The sequence below is a fragment of the Anser brachyrhynchus genome (assembly GCF_964034855.1).
Source record: "Anser brachyrhynchus genome assembly, chromosome: 2".
Lineage (NCBI taxonomy): Eukaryota > Metazoa > Chordata > Aves > Anseriformes > Anatidae > Anser > Anser brachyrhynchus.
The window spans coordinates 62,729,526-62,755,746 of NC_137695.1; the positions used below are offsets into that span (position 1 = coordinate 62,729,526).

At 38.8% G+C, this 26,221-nt stretch overlaps 1 protein-coding gene across 26 annotated transcripts in view; it reads right to left on the reverse strand.

The window, feature by feature from the left end:
• PDE1C (phosphodiesterase 1C) overlaps nt 1-26,221 on the reverse strand; it is a 396,700-nt gene that overhangs the window by 121,906 nt on the left and 248,573 nt on the right. The window contains exon 1 of one of the 26 annotated variants that reach the window (XM_080582955.1): nt 2,804-24,772. The exons of the other annotated variants lie outside the window; for them this stretch is intronic. Within the exon in view, the coding sequence (XP_080439081.1) occupies nt 2,804-2,904 (101 nt within the window). The 5' untranslated portion in view covers nt 2,905-24,772. Of the gene's footprint in view, nt 1-2,803; nt 24,773-26,221 lie in introns of those variants that run through there. 26 annotated transcript variants of the gene reach the window in all.

Sequence of the window (26,221 nt, forward strand, 5' to 3'; positions counted from 1 at the left end):
GGCTTTACAATTCTATATAAGCAGCAAAGCAGCAGGAAGGTGACCATTTCAAGTACAAGTAGCAAATTCAACAGCCATCACAGTAAAAAAATCATGGTTTCAAATTTGAAATGGGTCACTGAGTCAAGTCCTTTGCTATTACAGACAGTTATCACCTTTATAATCAGACCGATATGCATCTAAGTCTCAAGTGGATGCTTTCTCCTCCCACAAATCCTATCAGAGCACTGTTCCAGAACGTCACAGAAGTCATTTGATTTCCTACCTAAATTTATTCATGACCAGTTTATATGCAACATTCTTGTTCCAACTAAAAGAAAACTTTACAGCAAAAGTGGTTAAGCACTGGATCAGTGGTGGAATGTTCATTTTTGGAGACTCTCAAAACCCAGCAGCACGTGATCCTAAGCAAGCTGGTCTAACTCTGAAGTTAGCCCTGCACTCAGCAGGAAGTTGGCCAAGCTGACCCTGAAGGTACCTGAATTTCTTTAACATTAAATGATTATCCTTTTTTTTGTTATCGCCGTTGTTGTTGGTTAATCAGATCTGTGTAGGAATTGATAGCTTTTTGAAGGTAGTCTGTTAGAATAGCTTCGGTTGGGGCCTACAGAGATCTTCAAGTCCAATTGTCAGACTATTTTGTGCTGACCCAAAGTTAAAACATATCACTAAAAGCATTATCCAAATGCCTCTTCCTCTTAAAGACAGACAGGCACAGGGCATCATCCATCTCGCTAGGAAGCCTGTTCCAGTATCTAACTACCATCTCAGTAAAAAGTTTTTCCTAACATCTAGTCTGAATGCATCTTTGAGCCATTCCCACATGTCCTGTCACTAGATATCAAGCAGAAAAGATGAGGAACTCCTTCCCCATTTCCTCTCCTCAGGAAGTTGTAGAGAGCACTAAGGTCACCATCGCTCAACCTCCTGCTGTACAAGCTTAACAAACCCAGTGTACTCAGCAGCACCCCATAGGACATGCTTTCCAGACCTTTTACAAGCTTTGTTGACCTCCTCTGGACACATTCAAGCATCTTAACATCCTTTTTAAAGTGTCAAGCCCAGAGCTGCACACAATATTCCAAGTCAGGCAATACCAATGCTAAATATAGTGGGATAATCACCTCTTTTGACTGGCTGGCTGTGTTGTATTTAATGCACCCCAGAATACAGTTTGCCCTCTCGTCTGCCGGGGCACACTGCTAGCTCACGTTGAGCCTGCTGTCATGTCAACCAGCACCATCAGATCCCTCTTTGCAGGGCTGCTTTCCAGACACTCATCTCCCAGTCTATACTTGTGTCTGGCATTACTCCATGCCAAGTGCAGAATCCAGCATTTGTTGTTAAATTTCATGGTGTTGCTGATGGCCAGATCACTGAACAAAGCTGGCCCTAAGACTGAGCCTTGGGGAACACCACTATTGAATGGCCACCAGCCAGATGCAGCCCCATTCATGATGACCATTTGAGCCCTACTGTTCAGCCAGTTCCTCACCTAGCATACCATATGCCTATTCATCTCACAGTTGGACAATTTGTCCAGAAGGATACTGTGAAGGATAGTATCAAAAGCCTTGCTAAAATTCCAAAAAAACTACTTCCTCTACCATTGTGTTAAGTTGTCATGTGTGTACCAGAGAGGGCAGAGCACAGCTCCATTGATCTGTCTCCTTGGATTACTGGATGGTACTTAGTCTACCCACGGGCTCCTGAAGCTCAGCCACCAGGCAGAGCAGTTCTTCTTCCTGGGAACACCCCCCACAGGTGTGCCCACAACTGCTTTCCATCTCTGAAAGCCACCCCAGAAATGCCCTGCAGCCTGAAACCTGGGTGGTGACAAGAATCGACTGAAGCTCTGAGTGGCTGCCTTAGTTCTGCTGGGTACTGGAAGCTCAGAGGAAGCAGACAGCATGGCTTTCTGCTGAGTGGTTGTGCTTGCTTTCTGCCTGCTGTGATTTGAACTGGGGACCCAGACCCCCCTCAGACAACCCTCAGGGACTTCACAAGCCTTGCACACTTCTCAGCATCTGACAATCGCTACTGCTGCTGCCCTCAGGAGAGCAGCTGGATCCTGGAGGGTCTCTCCACTACCCTGGGGTTTCCCTGCCTCAGAAGATCCCCCTGTGCATTGCAACCCACTGCACAGCTGCCAAACTGACCAGCTCCAGAACAGCATGCGTCACTGTACAGCAGAGAATCACAACTCCAATATAAACTGTTCCACAGCTAACAGTACAAACTTACAGACTAGCTTGTCCTGGAAGTTCTTTTCACTACATGTTTTACAGAACCATACCAGCTTTGTCTCTGGTAAATTACATCCCACCTCTTTTTTCCAGAAGTGCTAACATGGGTGTAGGTGTGTGTGCACACAAGTGCACGCGTGGGCATGTTCTTGGACTGCATTTGATTCCTCATGGGAAGACTTCAATAGCTGAATGCTCCAGAATCATAGAATGGCATAAGCTGGAAGGGACCTTAAATATCCTCTAGTTCCAACTCCCTGCCATGGGAAGAAAGTACCAGGCCTAAATTATAAACACCACTAAATATAAATCTCTGTTATAACAATTCAACACACCATCTTAACGTCTGAAGGGAAATAAAGCGATTGGTAAATCAAAACAAGAAAAAAAATGCAAATAATATAACCTCAGATTAACCTGTTTCATATGAGGGATTTAGGCATTTAAGCTTACACGGTGATGCCATAGCCCTGTTGACGGATAAACTTTGCAAGATTTCATTCCTGTCTACTACAGACATTAAGGTAAACACCAGCGAGCCTTGGGAGAGCACTCACCACACCACTGATCGTGTTCCTTTTGCAGCTGCCGTGCAAGCCCACAGGAAGAGGTCACTCAAGGAAGTGAGGTGGAGACAGAAGGTCACACGAGGAGCCATTTTAGCCACAGGCCACAGTAGGAATGGGACTGCGGGTCCTAAATGCTAGACACTAGATGCATGGTGATAAATAGGGAAACAACAGATCAAACACTTTGGGGAAACCTCACACTTTATTGATCAGGCCACAGTCTTTCAATCAATTAATTGATCACCACGTACTGCATTTCTGAAAAGAAATCTACCACACTGGTTCTACAATGATTATTTTGAGATATGCCTTCATTTGATATTTTAACATCCAAACTTCAACACAACCAGAGCAGAACTCCTTTGCAAGCTCACCACAAAGGGATTTTATGGTTAGACCAGCCCAACTCCACTGTGATTATACAACTAAGCGCATCCTCTGTAGGCCAAAATGTAGAATTGAATGGAACATCGCACCTCCACTCTTTTCCAGAGGTAGTGCTTATGGCCTACCCTAACTAACTACACATTTGGCTGGAACTAAGTACTCTGTCTTCAGTCTCCCCAAAAATCTGTTGGCTTAGCTTACCAGTTTATCTTTGTATAATATATCCCAACGCAAATTATTTTTCTGGATCTTTAGACAAAGAATGCAGATGCAATGTAGCAGTCAGCCAAACAATTTTAACGAGACACTACTAATAATCAAAACTTCATTTTAACTATTGTATGGGATAATTGTATGTCTCAGCTAGAGCACTTATTTAAGATACACCGCCACTGAAGATAATTAAAAATTATGCTTCAGAGAAGGATGCTTTTAATAATTCTGATCAACAGACTAAATATTCAAATACAGTATCTAAAGGCCTAATTGCATTGTTTTAAAAATAATCACAATGATTTCATGGAAAGCAAGAGCGTTTAAAATAAATAAATAAATGTGATTTATTACAGCTAATCTTGATTGTAGAGCCAGTCTTCATTGCTTAATGTAAATGGGCACATTACTATGGTTACGTTTATTATCAGATCTTTTTCTGAGTGTTGTGGTTTAACCCGGCTGGCAGCTAAACACCACACAGCCGTTCGCTCACCCTTCCCCCTCCCTCTCTGGGATGGGGGAGAGAAACGGGAAAGTGAAGCCTATGAGTTGAGATAGAGACAGTTTATTAAGACAGGAAAATAATAATAACAATAATAATAATAATAGTGATAATGGTAATAGTATTAACAATAATAATGTGTACGAAACAAGTGATGCACAATGCAATTGCTCACCACCCGCTGACCGATGCCCACCCTATTCCCGAGCAGCCGGCCCCCCCACCCCGGCCAGCCACCCCTATATATTGTTTAGCATGACGTCAGATGGTATGGAATACCCCTTTGGCCAGTTTGGGTCAGCTGTCCTGGGTCTGTCCCCTCCCAGCTCCTGCTGCACCCCCAGCCTGCTCGCTGGCAGGACAGAGCAAGAAGCCGAAAAGTCCTTGGCCTGGTGTAAACACTGCTCTGCAACAATTAAAACATCAGCATGTTATCAGCGCTCTTCTCATCCTAATCCATAGCACCCTACCAGCTACTATGAGCTACTTAACTCTGTCCTAACTGGAACCAGGACACTGAGCCTGACATATTAGTGTAAATAATCAAAATACGGTGAAAAAGATTTCAACCTACTATATACTTCTTGTTCTCTAAATCAAGAAAGCACTTGAATTTGGTTACTAACTTTGTCAAACAGGACTGAAGGGGACTAGTAGATCAACCTATCAACAGTGATGACAGTTAAGAAGTTGGTTTTAGGCCAAGAGTCTATAAGACAGGATTGTGTTCAGTCTAGTTTTTACCCAAACAAGCTATGAATTGCAAATTTTCATTTACTGTTTGGGTTGGCCTACAACATCAGGAATTGGTCTACAGAAAAATGCTACAAGTTGGTCCAAAGATGGGAGTATTTCTGATTCTGGTGGAGCCAAGGTTTAGTCACATGATGCCTAGACTTGGTGTCTGGCAACATTTATAGGAATTGGCGCTAACTCTGAAGTTGATCTAACAATGGAAACATTTTATTTTCGAGAGCACAAGAGAAAATGACAGTTGAACAAAGTCTGCACTATCTTTGGCAGTCAAAACCACTTTTTATCCACAAAAATACCATCAGTGTCACTACATGAAAAGAAATTTCTAATTGAAGCAGGTGTATATCTATGTGAGGTGGGAAGAAAGAACAAAGTTAAAAGTTGTTGGGCCTGTTGCTTTTAGTACACAGAAGTTATCCACAGACGTGACATAAGTATGAAAAATTCAGCCACCAGTAACCAGCTTAAGATGCCAACTACAAAAAAAACATGAGGTATTTTGCCTTGACTGGAACAGTCTGAACCAAGACCAAACCAGACTGACTGTCTTGGTCTTCATCAAAGAGGAAAACTCTGGATGAAATGGAAATTGAATGGAGTTGTCATTGCTCCAGAGCCTTATTTATAAGGGAGACCATACTTCCAAACTACTGGATTCCAAAACAGGAGCAATCCACACACACACACATACACCTCTTACATATTTATTTCTAAATAGTCTAGGGTTATAAGTTGTGGATTTGGGTTTATTTGAACACTATGCATCAGTACAGGTACCTTCAAATGCTGTACCCCTGAGTGGGCATGTTTTATCCTGCTTTAAAACAATGACATAAAACACAATTGTACTGATACGTTTTTCTTGTGATACTCTTAAAGTTTCTCTAGGTCCCTGTCAGACAAAGCAAAGGGTTGTTCAGGCTCTTTGACAGAAACATTCTTCAGAAGTATAACACGCTGAAGCACTGACAGCAAAGTATGTTATCAGAGCAATGGAAAAGTACTTCTGTGGACAACATAATCTAATATGACTGTGGGCCAGAGGAAATCCACTCTTAATCCCCATATTTGTTCTGGTCCTTGAGGATTGACACTGATGAATAAAATAAAAAACTGGGACAGATAAACTCCTGCCTGGTTTTTCTGTCATGTGGTTCCCTTATCCATCACACCATCATCACACAGGGAAAATTATTGTAAACTATTCACTTATGGTGTGTACACCAATACTCCTAACTCCTTTACAAGGCCTAGGAAACAGGCATTGTCCATCCTTCATTCCATAAAAGCATAAATTCAATGAAAAATCTACATGCAAGATCTTTGCTGCTCTCTTCCCACTACACTCTTGCTCTTCAACCTCTTTCAAGTGGAATTCCTCCAGTACAAAACTGAAATCACTTTTTAGCTTTTTTTTTTTTTTTTTCCTTTACTGACAGTAATGTACACCGCCAAGCCAAGCCAAGCCAAGCCAAGCCAAACCAAACCAAACCAAACCATTTCATATAGTTTTGTTGTACCTTGGGAAACAGCAATCAGAAACCTGTGGAAAGTTTTTAATTTATTTTTTAATTTTCCAGGACTCCCTAAAAACTTCCGTGCTACATCTTTATTCCTTCTAAGCAAGTTACTCCTGTTTTGAAAAATTCCACTGTATGTAAGATAATCTCACTGTCAGAAAGGAATCAGGATTTTTAGCACCTGCATTTTCTGGGACTTTTATTAATAAAACACTGTGTTTGGAAAAGACGGGGTGCTGAACCTTTTAATTGTGAAATCTCCTTAACCTCTCTGATGTCTGTGGCACAAAACTTGAGCCTAGTCACTACTAGGGGAAGAAAAATGACTCTTCAGCTGGGCCAAACAGCCCCACTCAATTTAATCACTGCTGTATCAGTCAACATTTCTGCTGCATGGAGTTCCCATCAACATGGCTCTTAAAAGACGTGCTTACAGCACCCAAACAAAATACATTTCAGTTTGATTCTGCCTATCATTTCATCCAGTGCAATTTCCAAATACCTCTGGGCTGGATAATTAAGAGCAATATTTCATTGTCGGTGTGCAATATATCAGCAACTTGCCAGAGGAAGCAAGATAAGTTATTTTTTCAAGGAAGCAGGAAGCAAATTCCCCAGACTTAGAGCTATATAGGTTACAAATTGTCGTCTTGTGCCTTTCTTGCTATTGCTAGGCTTGAGTTTAGGTCTCGCTAAACTTATTATGTGGGAATAGCCAGAACTGGCATTTTATATTTATACCTAGCACGTGTGAGCAGAAAAAACTAAGCTGACCCATGGACAGTTAGTATGCTACACATTAATAAAGGACTGGTTTTTGGAACTAAATTTGTGGTCAAATCATAGCATGGTAAGGATAATTGAAGGAAAGAGATCATTTTTATGTAAGACCCAAAAATCAGGATATGGTAGCAGCCTCATCAGAAAAACTACATATGTTTACAGATATTCAAATGAAAAATGTCAGGCTAAGGACTGGACAAATAAATTAATCCAAAACAAAGCCAAAAATCTCATTACTTCTTTCCATTCTTCCAACATATATCTGCTACTTTCTATGATAATTCAATATATATCTCTAGTAAGTGGAAATTAGCCCATAATATCAGAGGATTTTGTTTATGCTTAGGATATTTTGATATAAACTAATCATTTTCCACAAAAAGGAAATGATAGAAAAAGTGAAAGTTTTCATTTCAAATTCAGCTGCACCACCTGTTCACAGAATGAGGGAGGACTATGACAAAAAGATTGTAAGTTCTTGTCAGCATGTAATTGAAACTAATAATGAACACATACAAGAAGACAAAAAATAAAATTGAATAGAAAAGTATTGCTGGCATTTCTAACTTCTGAGGGTTTGGCTGTGCAAAAAGACTTTCAGCAATATTGTACTTTGTATTATTACTTTTGCCTTAAGAGGCCAAAGCTGAAAACCAGCTCTCTTCTGTGCAACATCTTTTCTCTCCCTTTTCTTCTAAAACAGTTTGGAGAACTCCAGCATACATGTTTCCTTGGAGAAGGGTAAAGATAAGATGTAGCAAAATGCTGATTCTGACAAATACTGATCAGACTAGGTATGAGGCCTCCTTTTATTCCTCTATCTTACATTCTCTATGGTGACAACCCCTGCAGGATTTCAGTTCCATATATGGATGGCCAGGGATGATCTCTCAAGAGAATTTATAGGTCCTCATATTTCTGGATCTCATGATCATATTCAATCCATAGTTGATAACAAAATTTTCCCACAAACCAGAAAAGTGCCAGCTTCTCCTAGAAATGATAAATAATAAAGAAATAATAAATAATCACAAGATTGTTTTATAACACAAAGTATTAGATTATTTTCAATTGCAAAAGCCTAAACCAGTATCGAATATAAAAAGCCTGTACTGAATATGTAACTAAAAATATTATTCTCAACGTGGAAGGATCCTTCAGTACAAAAACTATGGGAATCACCAGTAAATTCCCTTGCTTCCTATATGAAAAATTAGAATGGGTAACAACATTTGACACCAGTATTACTGAGGTACCATTTTTAATGACGTGATAAAACCTCACATTTAAATAGGCCTGGTTCTCTTACTATCATGTGTCTTTTCACTGACTGCCATGAAGTTATTCCCACTTCACTTAGGAGTGAGAGATGACTATATGGTACATTGAACTAATCCCAAGGCGTCTGGACATGGTTATAAAGCTTCTTCAGTCATTTAACAGAGAGAAGCATCCTCTGTGTAGAGTGCTTGGTGAACTCAGTAGCTAAACTGCTATAAAAGGAGAAAGATTTTGCAGATCATGTCATAGCCATCAGTATAAACTATGCGATTTTATTCTGTGTCCACCATCGTATGCCTATGTCTGTACCTTTTATTTTCAATATAATAACAAAATTTTATCTATTGCCATGAGCTGTTATATCACTACTCTAGTATGTTGTTCATTTTTAAATGTTTGCTATAAAGCAAAGATCAGTGGAGTCCATTTAATAGTACTACAGAAATTTTTACTTCTGAGTGCCCTGAGTTTTGCAGCAATAGAGGGACTGCATCAGTGAATCTGTTTTGTGGCCATCATCTTTGGTAGTAGGTAGATATTTCACAGGTAATATGAAAGTAGTTATCAAGTGTTTTGTGCTGTAATTTTACTGATACCTGCAAAATTTTTTTGATCTTTTTGGATTTCAGCAAAGCTTTTGACAGTTACCCATAGGATCCTGCTGGACAAAATGTCCAGCGTACAGCTAAACAAATACATCATGCAATGGGTGAGCAATTGGCTGACGGGCAGGGCTGAAAGGGTTGTGGTAAATGGGGCCACAACAGGCTGGCAGACGGTCACCAGTGGGGTCCCCCAAGGTTCCATTTTAGGGCCAGTGCTCTTCAATGTTTTTATAAACGATTTGGATGTAGGACTAGAAGGTGTTTTGAGCAAATTTGCTGATGACACTAAACTTGGAGGAGTTATGGATTCAGATGAAGGTGAAAAGGCCTTGCAGAGAGATCTGGACAGATTGGAGAGCTGGGTGATCACCAACCACATGAAGTTTAACAAGAGCAAGTGCCAAGTCCTGCACCTGGGATGGGGCAACCCTGGCTATACGTACAGACTGGGTGACAAGACGCTGGAGAGCAGCCCTGCAGAGAGGGATCTGGGGGTTTTGGTTGGTAGCAAACTGAATATGAGCCAGCAGTGTGCCCTGGCAGCCAGGAGGGCCAACCATATCCTGGGGTGCATCAAGCACGGCATTGCTAGTCAGTCAAGGGAAGGGATTGTCCCGCTCTGTTCTGTGCTGGTACAGCCTCACCTCGAGCACTGTGTGCAGTTCTGGGCACCACAGTACAAAAAGGACATTAAACTGTTGGAGAGCCTCCAGAGGAGGGCGACGAAGATGGTGAGGGGCCTAGAGGGGAAGATGTATGAGGAGCGGCTGAGGTCACTTGGCTTGTTCAGCCTGGAAAAGAGGAGGCTGAGAGGAGACCTCATCGTGGCCTACAGCTTCCTCACGAAGGAGAATGGAGGGGCAGGCGCCAATCTATTCTCTTTAGTCACCAGTGATAGGACCCGCTGGAATGGTGTCAAGCTGTGACAGGGGAGGTTTAGGCTAGACATCAGGAAGAGGTTCTTCACCGAGAGGGTGGTCGCACACTGGAACAGGCTCCCCAGGGAAGTAGTCACTGCACCAAGCCTGTTGGAGTTTAAGAAGCATTTGGACTATGCACTTAGTCACATGATCTGAATTTTTGGGTAAACCTGTGTGGTGCCAGGAGTTGGACTTGATGATCCTTATGGGTCCCTTCCAATTCAGGATATTCTATGATTCTATGAAAACTCATGCAACAAAAAAATCCTTGGAGATATTCTAAAGCCATCTGGACACGGTCCTGGGCAACCTACTGTAGGTGGCCCTGCTTGAGCAGAGCAGCTGGACCAGATGATCTTCCAACCTCACCCACTCTGTGATTCTCTGGAAATGAAACCCCTCCACTCTTGCAAACGTGGTGTAGCAGTACACCTCTAGAACTACTTAATTCTGCTCACAAAAGGTGAATATACTTTTAACACAATATAGCTACTTCCATTCTAGCCAAAACAGTTATAATACACAAACCGGTATAGTCAGCGTTTTCACTGACAGTTACAGAATAAAATATATGTGAGTGAAGTGGCTTCTTAACTCCCTCCACTAAGAATTTCACTCGTGCCAAAGCTCAGTGGGTTTATATGCCTTCTGCATTTTGTAATCTTCCCTAATAAAACTGTGGATGTTTTCGTTATTGTGTTATTGAGATAAGTGGATAATCTTTCTTTTTTCATTTTCTTTTTTCTTTTTTCTTTTTTTTTCTGTTTTTCTTTTTTCTTTTATGGATCCACTCAAGTTTATGGTTTCTTGAATTCTTAACTTCATGGTAGCATTAACAATCAGCTCTTACATACAATTAACAGCTAACCTTTACCCACGATGAATTCATTATACATTTCAATTTGGGTAAAAAAGATGTAACTACAATTCTCATTAATGAAGAGCCTCTTTATTTTATAAAGACAAGGAAAATTCCAAGTGTCTTGGTTTCAACATGAATCTCTGAAAATCACAACTGTCCAGAGAGGTTTCAATGGTACCACGCACCTTTCCATGCACTTTGTTTGCACTGACATGTTTTGAGCTTGTGCTCTTCAGCATCACAAAAAAAATAAAAAATACATAAAACCTATATAAACTCATAATGCATTTCCAGATACTAAGCCTAAAACCCTCTCAAAAAGTCTTAGAATCTTCTCACCACTGATGAAGCTAAGGAGCAGGTAAGCAGAAGATGTGCTTCAGCTCTGAAGGGGAACTTTTTTAAAAAATAATCTTCTGTCCGAACCATCTCCATGATACCTTCTGTCTTCACATATCTAGGATATGTCTAACAGCAACAGCAACACTTAGACTGACTTTGGTCAGTGCAGAATGTAGCCCACTGCCTTCACATACACACACAGTTGCAGTTTTCAGTCCAGTTATTCCTACAGAGTCAGAACAGGGAAGAGAAAAGACAGACAGTCGTTCTCTCTTCTGATATCTTGAATAGAAGAATACCAACTGACATTTAGAGTAATCATCTGTATACAAAAGTCTTTGCAAACAATGTGGTTGCAGTGGTGTGAATAGGGTTTAAATCACCTTGCAGGAGCTTTACTCCTAGTGACAGCTCAGATCCCACTTGAATTTTACAAGCAAGGAAGACTTGGTGGGTGGCATCCCTGCCTTTGGCAGGGGCATTGGAACTAGATGATCTTTAAGGTCCTTTCCAACCTGAGCCATTCTAGGATTCTATGATTCCAGGATTGACAGATAAACTATTTTCTATATTTCATAGGACATATGGTACATAAATCTTTGGGACAACCATGAAGTTTGACAGCACTGTTTTTAGAGATACTTTCCAGAGGAAAGCAACTTGCCTAAGGTCACCTAGCAAATCAATGGCAAAATCAATGTCAGGCTCTAGATATTCCCTCCTTTAGTCTCCTTTTCTAAAAAACTCCATCATCACTACCACATTTCAGAAAGCGATATGACACAAATTGATTTTGATTTTTAAAAATGAAGAAAGTTTATTGTATAATGAAGTGAGTGCTTACTAATTGACCTTCTGACCAGATTGTCTGAGACTGTTTTGACAAACAAGAACATCAACTCCTAACAGATTTGATTAAATTAGTAACTACAGCAAGCTTTTGCTAATAACTAGGTTTAACAGAGCACATTATTTAATATCTTATTTGCACACCCTAATGAAACAACCATTAATGTACTTTCTAATGTCATCAACACCACTGCCAGTGGAGATGAAAACGTGATAACTTCAAGGTCCCAAAGTGAGGAAAAATTACTAACAGGAAGGAAGAAGATGGAAAGGAGAGGGGGAAAGAGAAGTCATTTGTAATTATCCAGTGGGTCTTAATTCCTAAGTTTACCCTGCTGTATTTGATAGCTGATGCTATTTCAGTCATCTGTATGGGATGTATTCCTCCCACCTAACTTTAGGCATGGAGTCTCACAAATTGTGAGCATGATTTCTTTAACACCACTCCAATGGAGAAAGACTTAAAGTCCATGGAACATTTTGTGTAGCTATAAAGGGACTAAGAAGCCTCCCCTACAAGAGCCTCGCTTCATTTGTATCAAGACATCCTTGACACTCTGCCACTGGGTAGACAATAAAACTGAGAGAACAAGCATACTGGCACTGATTCTGTGGTTATGAAGACATAGGGAGATGCCTCCATGGTCTAGTTCTGACATCAGTGTCACTTTAACCACTGTAACAAAGAGCTCATTTTTAAAAAACACACTAGAAACCCTGACCAAGTATTTGCTCAGTTTCTCTGGGTTCCAAGCCTGGTGAGACATGGTTCAAATATGTCTCTACTGCTTTCAAAATCACAACAGTGGTTTTGTGCAAACATACTCAGAAGACCAAATATGGCAGCTTCTGTTGTAAAGATTTAATGAGGTGCTAATGTGAAACCATGGACACTACGCAGAAGCTAGAGACAGGACTTACATATATGAGCTTGCCAACCTGACTCTAAGAAGCTTGAAGGAGTCTGAGGTAGTGAAAATATTTCAGTTTCACCGATACAGAGTTTTATACAGATTTTTAAAAACAAATATTTTATGTCATTCTGGTTTCAGGGAAATACCAGCCCAATATAACAACATATGTGTAAGTACAAGTTAGTGATATAGCAAAATGTTATTTCACTTCTACCTAGCAGTATTTGATGGAAAGCAAACAAACAAACATAAACAAACAAACTGTTGGCCCTGCTGCTTAATAAAACCACATCAAAGGGCTTTAATTTTGCAACTCTCTTTTGCATTAAGAAAAAATATACCATCCAGCAAGCTAAAGGGTCAGTTTCCCTGAATCCACAGATAATTAATATATGGCCAAGAAGATCAAGGGCCTACTCATTAATCAGGAAAATAATATGCATATATGGAAAGCCTTCCTTATATGTATTCATATATTCTTGCATTTTTATTTACACAACCTTAAAAAGAATTCTTATACTTGCTCTTTTTGTCATCTACCTATCTCTCTAAATATGTATTAGTTGTGTGTATTTCAGATGAAGAACATGATACTATGCTATAATAATTTTTGATTCAGCACCAGGTAGACAACCCTCATACCCTGAATAGCACACCAGACTAAATGCCTCAGCAGTTCATGTTATAGCTGGGGCTTTAAACTACTCCGTAAAGAAAAAGCTCCTCTTCTAGGCTTTTGGCTTTGAGCAGCTCACTGGATTAGATGGGCTTTATGTTTTTAACAACTTGCTTTCCAGATGTTAAATGGCTCTAAGGATTAGATGCATTTTATTAAAACCAGCATGTCCCAGCTTTGAGCTGGAGTTATCCACAATGTGAAACACTGTTTATTCCACAAATCATCAGAGAACAGAAGGAGAAGGACACCACTGAAATCACCAGATTAAGACAAGCGTGAGCAGATTTAACCTAGCATTTTTTTCTTTCACTAAATTCCATAGAAATATCTCCATTAAAGACATACTTTTTTTTTTTTCTTTTCGTATTTCCCATTCAGTTTTGAAGTGTTGGACAAAATTGACAATTTGTCCAAAAAAAAAAAAGAGAGAGAGAGAGAGCTAGTGGAAAAAAATTCTCCATTTTCACTGATGTTAGATGTGTTATATCTCTATGTCAAGCCAATAGCTTAGTATTTTTGATCAAGTAGTAAAGCAGGCTTAGCACTAACTGGCCCCAATTGCTTCCGGTTGCAATTCCATTGGCTAATGAATGAGTCCTTCCACTTTCCAAGGCTCTTTGGTCCCTTCTGACCCCAATCCAGGAGTGCGTATAGCCATGGAAACATGAGGCGGCTAGCGACCTCAAGCTAGTCAATCTTCCACAGAGTGGATGATGTGCAAGTGATTCTCCTGGGTTGAGGAGCAGGTTGCAGGATTTAAAATAAATAAATTAATAAAGCGAAATACATCTTTTCACCTCTTCAGAGCCTTTATAGCAAAGAATTTCAATTCAGATAAAAATTAATGAAAAACAAACAAAAGAGTATTAAGCTCTCTTATTTTAAAAGAAATCTCTATACCTCCTGAGGCAGGGAACAGAACAGAAAAATATAGTACAAAGGTAATTTTAATCATTTTAGAAATACAGAATGGGCATCTGGGTCCTCATCTCCTCAGCTGCAGAGAGACCAGACCTTGTTAGAAAGAAAAGAAAAGAATTTTTTTTTTTACCAAAGAACTAGCTCTCAGGGTGACCTTATAGCTCCTTGCTGTGTTGCTTTTGTGGGTTTTTGTTTGTTTTTGTTTGGTTGTTTTTTTGTTATGTTTTGTTATTAAAAAAAAAAAGTTCAAGAAGAAGTGTGATAATCTAGCCTGTGACAGCACCAGCAACTATAAGTATGGGTAAGCCCTTACTTATGTAACTCATAATACCTAACTCTTTGTATGCACTCCAGTAACCAGTGCTTCCTCAAGAATTACTGGGGATAAATTTCATACCAAATGAACAGTAGGATATATGTGGTTCAAACTGTAATCCCCAGTGACCAGACAGTTGTAAAAAGCACCATCATCAATGATGCCAGGTTCATTAGCTCTCGAAAGAATGAATTATCTCTGCTGTGATATTGAATGCTGACTCTGTTTGGCACCGTGTCTGTGTCTACTGCAGAAAAAAATTATTGCACAGAGCTAACTGCAGTGAGATATAAAACCCTAGTGTTAGTGATCTGAGGGGTTCTTGCTTTGAATGGTTTGAGCTGTGTACATAAAGCTGGTCAGTTACTGACAGCTGAAACCCTACCAGTTCCTGATTCAATCAGTTGACAGTCCAGTCCTTGGACAAGTCAGTATGATTTCTGTTGACTCGCAACTTAGGGGCTGATACCTGCTGGACCCACCTGGCAGTGCAGAGGGAAGAAAAGGCCATCTAAAATCTCTGAAAAGGCAGATGGAGAGGTTATGAGCCTTGGTCATTTGGAAATATCTCCATACTCCTCCTATTTTCAGAAATATGACATTTTCCATGACATTTATACTTCTTGAAGGGAAATCAGAACAAAACAGCCAAACAGAGAACCACATCTTCAGTAACAACTAAGAATTAATTATTCAGATACAAAAGAACCGATTATGAAAAGTGTAACTAATTTGTTTGATAAGTAACTTATTGGAGCTCAGCAATTTCTCCCTTTACATAATTAGATGCAGAGCTAGTGGAATTTCCACACTGCGATCCACACTGCCCACTATTTTCAGAGAGTTGGCTATATAATTTATCTGTTCTCCTAGAGCTGCTGCTAGTAGAAGTCTGTATCATCGATCATGTCAATAAAAAGACAGTAGGTTTGCAACTGTGCTTGAAACTTCAAGATTTCCTCCTTGCACTCCATGTATCACTTACATTCCCAGACAGCATTGGTGGAGGAGAGGCATGGTTACTGCTTCAAGTATCTCTGGCAGTCACTATAGTTGTCAAAAATCCCCCATTTTTCAACCAGTTTTCTTTTGGTCCATATTATTGCAGCTCTCTGGCCTCCAGTGCATAAAACCCATTTCCATCTTGCCCAAATCCCTCTTCCTCACACAAATTGACTCCAAAAAAGACCCTTCACTCTCTTGAATTCAAGGTTCTTGCACACCTCTAATGACTGAAATACAAATGGGAAGGACTAATAGGGTTTTTATAACAGCTCCACGCTCTGCCTAAATTTATCTTTTTCCCTGCAGGCATCGGGAGCTGACACCTCTTTGACTCTTTGTCCTTAAACACATAAGACCACAGTTCCACCCACTCGTGAGCAGGAAATATGAGAGACCAGCAGCCGTTTAGACCTGCACCACTTCCCTCAACTGCTCCCTGTCCTGATTCCTGTGATAGCTGGGACCCCTGAGACTGAGGAAGAGCCTTTCTCTGATAGTGTGAAGGTTGGCACAAAAAAGGTTGGTTCTTTTTCACCTGAGTCTCCATCTGATGCAAAATTGGAAGTGATGCTTTGAGCGACATTTACTAGATTAAAGCTTCAGCCAAAGGCAGGTTTTGGATTTGCAGTTTGCCATGGTTGTAAACCGGGAAGTTTTATCATTTTAACTTCAGCATCCTCCTCCTTCCAGATCACTTTTTAAACTCCTTTCATACTCAAGCTTACACTGCAGTGAGCCCTTCTACACCCCTGCATCAGTTGGAAACCAAAGATTCTCAAAGATTCTCAGCTGGTGCTTGCTGAAATAGAAAATAAATCCTTCAACAGAAGACTGGGAGAAATGGGAGACATATTTCACTTGCTAAGAGAAATGACTCACTTCTGCTTCTCTGCAAATCTCATTCCCTGAGGAGCTGCTCAGAGCCAGAAAAAGAGGGAGAGGGAGAAGTGGGAAGTGCAAAAGCAAAACTGCAAGAGCAAAGCTTTTAGCATTTTCAGACCAGTCCCTCATTAATTGCATCATGCAGGGACTAGTGGAAAAAAGAAAAAAAGGTACTTTCATTTTCAAAGCTCACTTAATAGCATGATGACTGGCAGTGCATGGAGTATGCACATCAGCTAATGAACAGTCAGCTATACCATAACATACTGGTAAATGCCTTTGGGCTGATAGCAAAGCAATTGCTCATCCTTTTTATTTATATATTCAACAAAACAAAATCACCAAGTAAAATCTAATTATAAGCCCAAATGTCTATCATTCAGGATACTAGAGCAATCCCTCCAATTACACAGCACTGGCTGTGAAGGACAGTCTAAAGAGAAATCCCTAGGAATGCTGAACAAAAAGGCCTATGAAATCATAACAATATCGCCCCCCCTCCCCCCCAACCCATGGTACATGGCTAATAGATGTGGATATGAGTCTTTTAGAGTAATGAACAAAAAAAATCCCTTTTCCTCAAACAGTAACCTGTTGCTGACACTCTAGTTCCAATGTTATCCCCTAGGAAAATGAAACAAATGAAAGGAAGGATAGCATCTCTTAAAACAAAAATACTTAGAACTTAATATAATTGTTGTAGAAATATTAATGTTGCCAATGTTTCTGTATGGTAAGTGGGCATGTTAGGAACATTATTACCAATATAAAGATGGTGAGGAAAAAAAAAAGGAGACAGAAATTAAGTGACTTATTAAATGGCCAAGACATTGAATAATATAAAAGTCAACATTTTAATTAATTTTTTTAATGACTGAATTAAATTGCTGTATCACAACTCTCTCCAGTTTCAAAAATCTATTTCCTTAGGGTCTAATTCACATCTCACTCATAACTATAAATCAGGAATACTTTTGCAGATGTGAATGAATTACATAGGACTAATTTCAGAAATGAAACAGACAATTGGTATCTGAAGAAAATATAAAAAAATGCTGCTATTTGCTGCTGTTGCTAATGACAGAAGAAATAGAAAGGAAGTTGCTCAGAAAAAAAATCCACAGAAATATTCTTGTCAGCATAAGAATATAGGAATAGACTTCAAAAGATCTTCTCAAACAGCAAGAAAGTATGTTTATCCATCTAATAATTGCTTGTTAAAGGGAAAATAACCTTTGTTAGCAGGAGTGTGAAGCCTGTAGAATTTCCTTTTCCTTTTTTTTTTTTTAAATAATTTTTATTTGCTAAATAGATCTCTAGATGAGAACGTGCTTTCTTTTCTCAGTAATTTTTTTTGGCCTTGAAATGGAAGCTGCAAGCTATTTGATAAATGGATCAAAATAGCCTCCCATCCTCCATCCCCGGAGGAACTATCTGTGAAGTACCATCTATTCCTTGCATAAAATCACATTTGATAATAATTTGGTAGCATGATACAAGCACCTCAAAATAAAAGATTTTTTAAAAAACGTTGTTGACATAGATAACATTTCTGAATTCTTTTCAGTTCTGATGCATGTGTGTGAGGGAAAAAAAAAAAAAAAAAGAAAAAAAAAAGTTTGCTCAGCGGGATATTAGCCAAACAAAAACAAGGGAAAAGGGGGCAAACACTCGTGTTACAGTATGTGTGTATTAGAATCTGAATACAAAATAAGCATCTGAAAATTAGTGTCTGAATATGAAATATCTATCATTTGGAAAGATGTGGAAGTCCTCCAGTCCAGGAATGAAAAACAACACCAATCCCTACTTGAGCCAGAAGAAATAAAGCATTATTAGCAGAAAACACCTCTCCAAGTAGTAATACTGGTGAGTCATTCAGAAGCAAATCCACAGACTGGTATCCTCATATAAACCTTTCAACAAATTGTTATAAATAATGAGCAAAGGGGAACAAATCACACTCTATGGTTCGCTAACCATTCAAGAACTGGGAGTAAAAGGGTCAACGCCATCTAATAAATTCACTCTTAGGAACTGTTGTCCTCTGCTTTATTTCTGCCTCCCCATCAGCAGATGCTTCTTGCTTCTCCCTGATTTTGTTGCAGCAGCAATGTGAGGCTGGAAACGTGCTGAGGACCCCACAGCCCGTGTTTCAGCAGGTGTGTCTTCCTCTTGCCCCTCTCTCTCCACTGGGCTTGCCCCAGAGCAACTGGGCTTGAAAACAGACCACACACGTCCACACGCAGAGTACAGTGCACTTATGCACTGTGGCTAGGTCCTACCTTTTAATCCAGTGCAACTCAGCCAAAGACAGCAGGAGACCAGGAGTGTGACCCACTCAGGGGCAGAATGGTCCCTCCTTGTAATCCATTATTTGAGTGGCATTTTAAAGCCCCTTACTGACATAGATAATAGCTCTGAAAAGGAGAGGGAGCTGAGTCCCCCAAGCCTACATATCTGTGTTCACCAGTTATATAGCAATGTAAGGAAAGCCAGCACATCTGTCCAAAAGTGCATTTTTCCCATCCAATCTAATCACTAGAACCATCAACCTCCTGAAAAAAATAAAAAAATAAATTAGAGAAGAAGCCTGTATTCAGCTGAATAACCTGTATTTTACTCCTGAGCCCTCAATCTAGGCTTGCATATGTTCATCATGTCCGAATTCAGATGCGTAGGCATACACAATATAAAACAGTGTCTTTAACTACCTTTTATGACAGTCATTGCTAAGAACAGCCCATCTTCTTCCCCCAAATGGATGTTTTCACTAATTGATTAATTGTAGCCAACAAAATTGCACAACTTGTGTTTTGACAACTTCTCACTGTTACTGTCTCTAGACAAGCCCTGTTTGCTGCACTTCACCATGCTGGGCCTTTTGGCAGTCTCCCGAATACAATTATTCTAGCCAACAATCGCAATTTAGCACTCAAAGCAAACCTACTAATATACAAAGGTCTGTAATTCAGTAATTTGGAAGACACTGTACCTACAAACCCATTTGTATTTTTTTTAGGACTCATGGTTTCTTGCAAATGTATATGTCTTGTCACAGATTGGTGACCAGATGAATACCTGTCTCTGTACTCATGCTCAATTCATTGGCATATCTCTTCATCTTGACATGACCTTGTGCTGTCAAATAAGAGGCAGCAAAAACTCAGCTTAGAAATTTATGTAAGCAAAGAAGTCAAAACAAAAAGCTGTCTTCCTGTGTGCGTGTTGAAAAAGTGTTGTAATATTTTCCTTTCTCTGTATTTTTTTTTTCCTTTTCCTCCACAATTGTTCTATTTTACAGAAAAATAGCTCATTCTTTCAAAAGTATCTATGGTATGTCAACAGTAGACATCCAGGTACTTGGGTATATACCATTGCTAAGATTTCTGCTGTGGATCATCCCTGATTTTTTCTGAAAAGTATAACAGATCCATTAAAAAAAAAAAAATTAAATCTGATTCAAGAGGTATTCCATGTTTTAAATAGGGGGCATATATTTGGATCTATAATCTCTCTAATGCTAGAATAAATGTGATTGTGTCCACTCTAAATAAACTATATAATGTTTATCACAACAATAAAGTAACAAAATACAACAGACAGACAATGGACTTTTACAAGCAGACCTTTTCTCCTATTTTCCAAGAAGTAATTTCCAGTACAATTAATCAAAACTGCTCAAGTCAGGAGCACAAGGTGTAAGCCGACAGCTTCTTTGAAGGGAATGAGATCAGAATCACATGCAATCTCACTGACACAAGGCAGAGATCAGGTAAACCACATGAACCATGTAAATTTGACCTGACAATTACGCAAAGCTTAACCGAGTTTAATACAAAAAAAAAAAAAACCCACAAACCTGCTAGCATTGCACCCTTTTCCCCTTAGTACTGCACTTAACGAAAATGGAGAGAAGGTTGTAAGGACGGCTCTTCACATGGTGTTTTCAGCCTGGCAACAAGAAGGAAGTGCCAAAATTCTCAGGTCAATGCTTCAGTGTCCTTTGCAGCACATAGTTCAACAAAGTTGACTCAGATCAAATTCACATAACTTCGAAATCAAGTTTTTGTGAGTAAAAAGTAATTTTAAATGCTTGAACAACTCAGCCTACAGAAACACTGACTGGAAGCTGAGCAGCACTTTTTTTTTTTCTTGTTCACATTGATTCTACCCATACCCTCATCACATCACTCTCACATCCTATCTTGATCTCTAGCACATCATATTTCAGTAAAGTGAAAGTAAGAGCACAAATACAAGCATGCTATTTTATCAAAATGAAAATAAGCCAACACTGTAGACTTTAATGTGAGCACATGAAACATGTGTTTGAATCCTTGCTCTGACACTTTTTTCTGTGTGCTTATACTCTAGAATTTTAAGGCTATTTAAGTGTTTTCTGCAGCTACTGATACCTAAATTGCTTTATTTTCAGTATACATGTGTAAAATAGGATGATAATGCCTACCTCCTTGCAATAGCATCTACTTTTCTAAAACATGTACTGAAGTAAAGACTGCAGGGTGCCTGGAAACCACAGTAGCGGAGATCAAATAAGTAGAAAAACAATCATGCAGTTTTAGTTTCAGATCTTGCATTTTTAATTTTAATTAGAGATTTTTTTCAGGGTATTATGGAAGAGTAAACATTTAAACACATCAGCTTTAACATGGAATCTCACTAGAAGCACAACCACTGTAGACAATCTCCTGCCCTTTTTTCATTCTGCTAAGCAAGTTATTTTCTTTCATGTACTCCAGTCTTGCCAGTTCATATTCCAAATTATCTCCCAATCACAGTGGCAATGAAAGAGGAAGGAGTTAGCTGATGGAAAGCAAAGGAAGTTCCACACCCACTCAGTGATCCAAACATGCTATCTCAAGAAGACTCCAGGTTACAGAAATAAACATGTTGAGAGTATGTGTAGAAAATCTTTAATAAAAAGAAGTAAGTAAACAAGAGAAGATTGAGGTAAATATACTGTACATTAGTAGTACATAGTACAGTTTTGAGAGGAAGAGTTGGGCAGAAAGAAGGATGGGTCTGACTACATAGAAAACTTGAAGAAACTTTCTTTTTAAGGCCAGGAAAAAAATACCACGCTACATTCAGCACCACTATGTATATATATAGTGTATATATAGTATGCAGGGAATGGAACAGAGATGTAAAGAGATGCCTTTATTTCTCAAATCTGTTATATTAAAACATATACCTTCATTAACACAAAGTTCTGAGTACGGAAGTCCTCTTCAGAGGACCCAAGTGGAGTGGCCGTATACACAACACAAATGACTGGTGTTTCTGTAGACTGCAGTAGGAACTAAAGTTCTCAGTGTCTCTCAAAGCCTCATTTCTTTTATTCAGACATCCAACAAAGAGTGTACAGTGCAATCACTACAAAAATCTGAAACAGAAACAATTCCCATTATACGTCTCTTTGACCTGTGCAAAAAAATAAGTAAGTAGTGCATGCCTTTGGATCTGAACAGGATCTTGTTTCAGAAAGGCTTTTCCAAAATCAGTAACTATGGGGGAAGTCAAGTGTTTGAGTATTTGTCACATAAATGTGTTATACTGATAAACCATCAATTCATTTATTTTCAGTACATAAGCTAAGTGCTCTTTTGTTAGAACAGGGGTAAATTGTAGTCTCTGCTGTATAGTCATATCACGAGTATTAGAACCTGCGTGGATCACATCTTTTTGTTCTTATGAATTAAAGCTGTAACAGAAGCTTGAAATCTCAAGTACTCGATGTAATTATACCAAATAAATGTGATAAAGAGAAGACATCTGTGTTATTAAGTATCACAAAAGTAATGAGTGTTTTTTTACTTATTTGTTTTCAGTAAACTTCAATGTTGATGCTTTTTTTCAGAGTAACATTCAAAAGAAATCTCCACTGAGACAGAAGCTAATGTAAGAAACACAGGTTTCTATTTAATATTTCATTCATAAAATAAATTAGACAGTATAGCAATGCAGATGAATAACAAGTAAAATATTTTGACAAACATGAAAATGTCACAGACCCCAAGACTCATCTTTAAATCAGACTGGCCAGCTAATATTTCATCCATATTATGTGGATCGGTTATGTTGATTGACCATTTGCATGAGATGCACCATTTCCCTTTAGTATCACAATCCCCTATTAGTGAGCAGCAGCATGTTTTTAAAAAAATAGTAAATTAAAATTATTTTCAAGACTGGCTGACAACAAGCAGTACTGAAGAAGAACAGTGGAAAGTTGAGAGTGGGGCTGAGGAAAGGCAAAATGGTTCACATAGGCATAGTTGGCATCCATGAACACTGCAGCTCTGGACTGAAGTTTTTCTTCTGAGTTTCTGGTTGTACTTAAGCCAAGACAACTGAGGCAGAACTGCCTGTCTCAGGGCCTTTTGATTTTCTGCTTCTGCCTGAGCAGATGTTTTAAGAATACACGTATAAAAAATTATATATATTAAAGAAAATGAGTCACTCCATTTCACATTAAAAAAAAAATTGTTTCTGGGCAGTTCTTTAATCCCATTTGCTTCCCTCTCCCTGTGATAAAGTGGATTCCCTTTGTCTATATCCACATCTGAAACTAGGAACACCATCTGTCAACTCTGACTATTTTCCAGAACCATGACAAGAATATTTTGAATTTCTTGTCAGGACAAATCTCCTCATTCTGCATAAAAGTACTGAAGAATAGGATTTAGAGGTTTATTTTCTTTAGTGTTTTACTTGGGGTCTCACAACACGTGAAGATAACATTAACTTGCATAGTTGCTCTATGTGCACAGATGGTGCTTTCTGAACTAATTCAAGTATTGATTATATAGAGGATTTTAAAATAAGGACTACTCAGCTCCTTCCCACCAAAAAGATAGCCATGAGCATGACCAAAATATGTTCAGGAGATTAAAAAACAGGAAAAAAAATCTGTAATAAATTTTAATTTCTTTTTGTCTCCTGAGATCCACAGATAATCATCTTCTATATCTATAAGGACTAAAACCTGATTTTTGGGGTTTCTTTCTTAAAAATAAGACAAGAAACTCATGAAAAGACGTGAAAACTGGCAACAGCACATCTCCTTTTGAGACCAAAAGTCACTGTGCAAAAAGGCTGTACGTAAAAGCATTGTAGAAAATAAGGTGAAAGATATTCCTTGGAGAAAGCTAGATAGCAAGAGATTTTTTTTTTTTAGCAATTCAAGTGTGGATAGGTCCATAGATCAGATCAAATCAATGCACCGAAGGGATCACATAAATTTGCACTTACATTTTATAGGCTGGGGAATAATCAGAGGATATATGTTTTCCTTTCACACTTCAGAATAAAGGAAAGAGAAGTGCCATTCACAAAATTAATCTTCTGTCTCTTCAAGTCTTCTTCTCCTCTTGCACCAGTATCATTTCCACAGATCTCACTGGTTTCCCCACAGACAGTATGTTCAACATTTTCTGTCCCTTCCCCGGCATCCATTTCCCTTCCTCCAACTCTCTTCTTTCTTCCTGGCCACAAAAGCCAACAGCTGACCTCTGCTACCCTCCCCTGACTTCTCAATTTACCCAGTTCCTCATGTTCCTTCGCTTGGTCTCCTGCAGATCCACTCTTTTCTCTCCTTTCCCTTCTCTTCCTCTTCATCGTATAATTCTGCATAGAAATTTATTAAGTTCATCTTAAAATTTATCCTTTTTTTTTTTTTTTAATTATTTTGACTCTATTGCTCCAATGAGAAAAGCTTCTGACATTCATTCTTGCAAACCATTCTCTAAATTCCAGCCGAAATCAGTTCATGGTTTCTTTATCCCTATTTGTACTTATGCCAGCTCTCACTTAGCTTAAATGTTTTACTCTCTTTTGTTTTTTTTACCTCCCTCATAGCCTTTGGTCACATATTGTCTCAATCTTCATTCATTACACAAAAAAGCCAAACTCCTCACTTCTTTTACATGACAGCTGCTCAGTCCTCTGTTGTTCAATAGCCCTTCCCTTTACCAGTTTGAGCTCATTCTTCTTGATCTTCCATGGATTTGTGCCAAATTATGATTGCAGTCAAAAAAAAAAAAAAAGGCAAAAGAATGGAAGAATTTCCTTTCAGCTTTCTCAGAATGAGGTGGTTAATTGTAACATTGCTTCTTAAGGAACAAAGAAAAAAATCCTTTTCCTTTCAGGTGAGCATATTTTACCTTCCTCTTCTTTCCTTTGGTTCATCTATTGAATGATAGAAGTTGGTTTGTCACAGAGCTGTAAGGAAAATGCAGAGAACTTGGCAATTCCAATAGCAATGACTATTCAGGCAGACAACCTCACCTTGCAAAAAAGCAAAACAAAACAAACAAATAAAAAACCACCACTAATGAAAACGCTACGAGGGATTTTGCGTGTGCAACTCTCCTGTAAATAGTACAGGTTTTTAAGAAAACCTGCCTTCTTCCATGTCACTGTAAGGACCAAGCTGTTTGCATTTAGACTTAGAGCAATCCTGTGGTTTGAGATAGAGAGATTATACAGGGATTACTGAATGGAAGTATTTCAATTTTGGAAAACTAGGTTTTAATGTTCCCTAGTAAAAGTATTTTTGAAAGAAAATATAATACCTCAAGTGACTGCTATTTATTTCTCCAGTGAGTGTGAAATCACAGTCCATAACCTTGGAGAGATGGAGATTGGTTCTGTACCCCATATTTAAATATTATCAGTAATGTAAAACACAAAGGCACTGTATTACTAACTGTGGCCAATTTCAAACAAGAAAAGGTACCTTATAAAGAGACCTATAGACAGCACACAATTTTTTTCACTTTCAACGCATTTTTAATACGATACAGTAAGGGATACATTCTCTTACTGATATGTAGACTTAACTCCACAGTACTCATGATAGGATTATGCAAACACAACAATGGTCAAAGAACACACTTATCTGTTAGACCTGTAAGAGAATATGTAATCTGGATGTACAAATAGATGGCTAAATGCAGAACACAGTGAAAATCATGAGTTTTCTCATGGGAAAAGAAATTTTGTCTTGCTGAAGTCATGGCACCAATTCAAATGGTACTTAACCAGAAACTGGCGAGTGATGATGTGATCTTCTGTTGAAGTTCTCCCAAATGAGTCATTAATCTCTGACTATGATACCTCAGAGATTGTGAAGTTTGTTGAAATAGCCCCATTTCATTGTCTCCTGAAGTTTTAAATTGCAAGATGATAGTCACTATAGCAAAGAATTAGGATATTATAATGTACTTTTACAAGAATACTAAGATGAAACTGGGAACAGCACTTCTCCCCAAATGTGGGAAAGCATGCTGGAAGCAACAGCATCCGCATCAGAGGGCAAAAGTCTGTACGATCATACCCAGGGGTGCCAACACATAAATGGATAAGACAGATGTGATTTGAAAACAATCTCTGCCCACACAGATTCCAGCAGGTGTAATTATCTCTTTGTCTCCTTTCACTCAAAATGCTGTTGCCATAATGAAGAACATCAAACACATTTTCCTTCCTGTTAGTCATTACTATTGTATTCCCAATAAGAGATGACCATGCACAAAAACCACTCTGGCTCCACTTCATCCCCCCAATGGGGAATTATGAAATCATCATTAATTTGTGAAAATATCGTTCATGGCAGTGAAGTAGGACTGGTCTGTATGT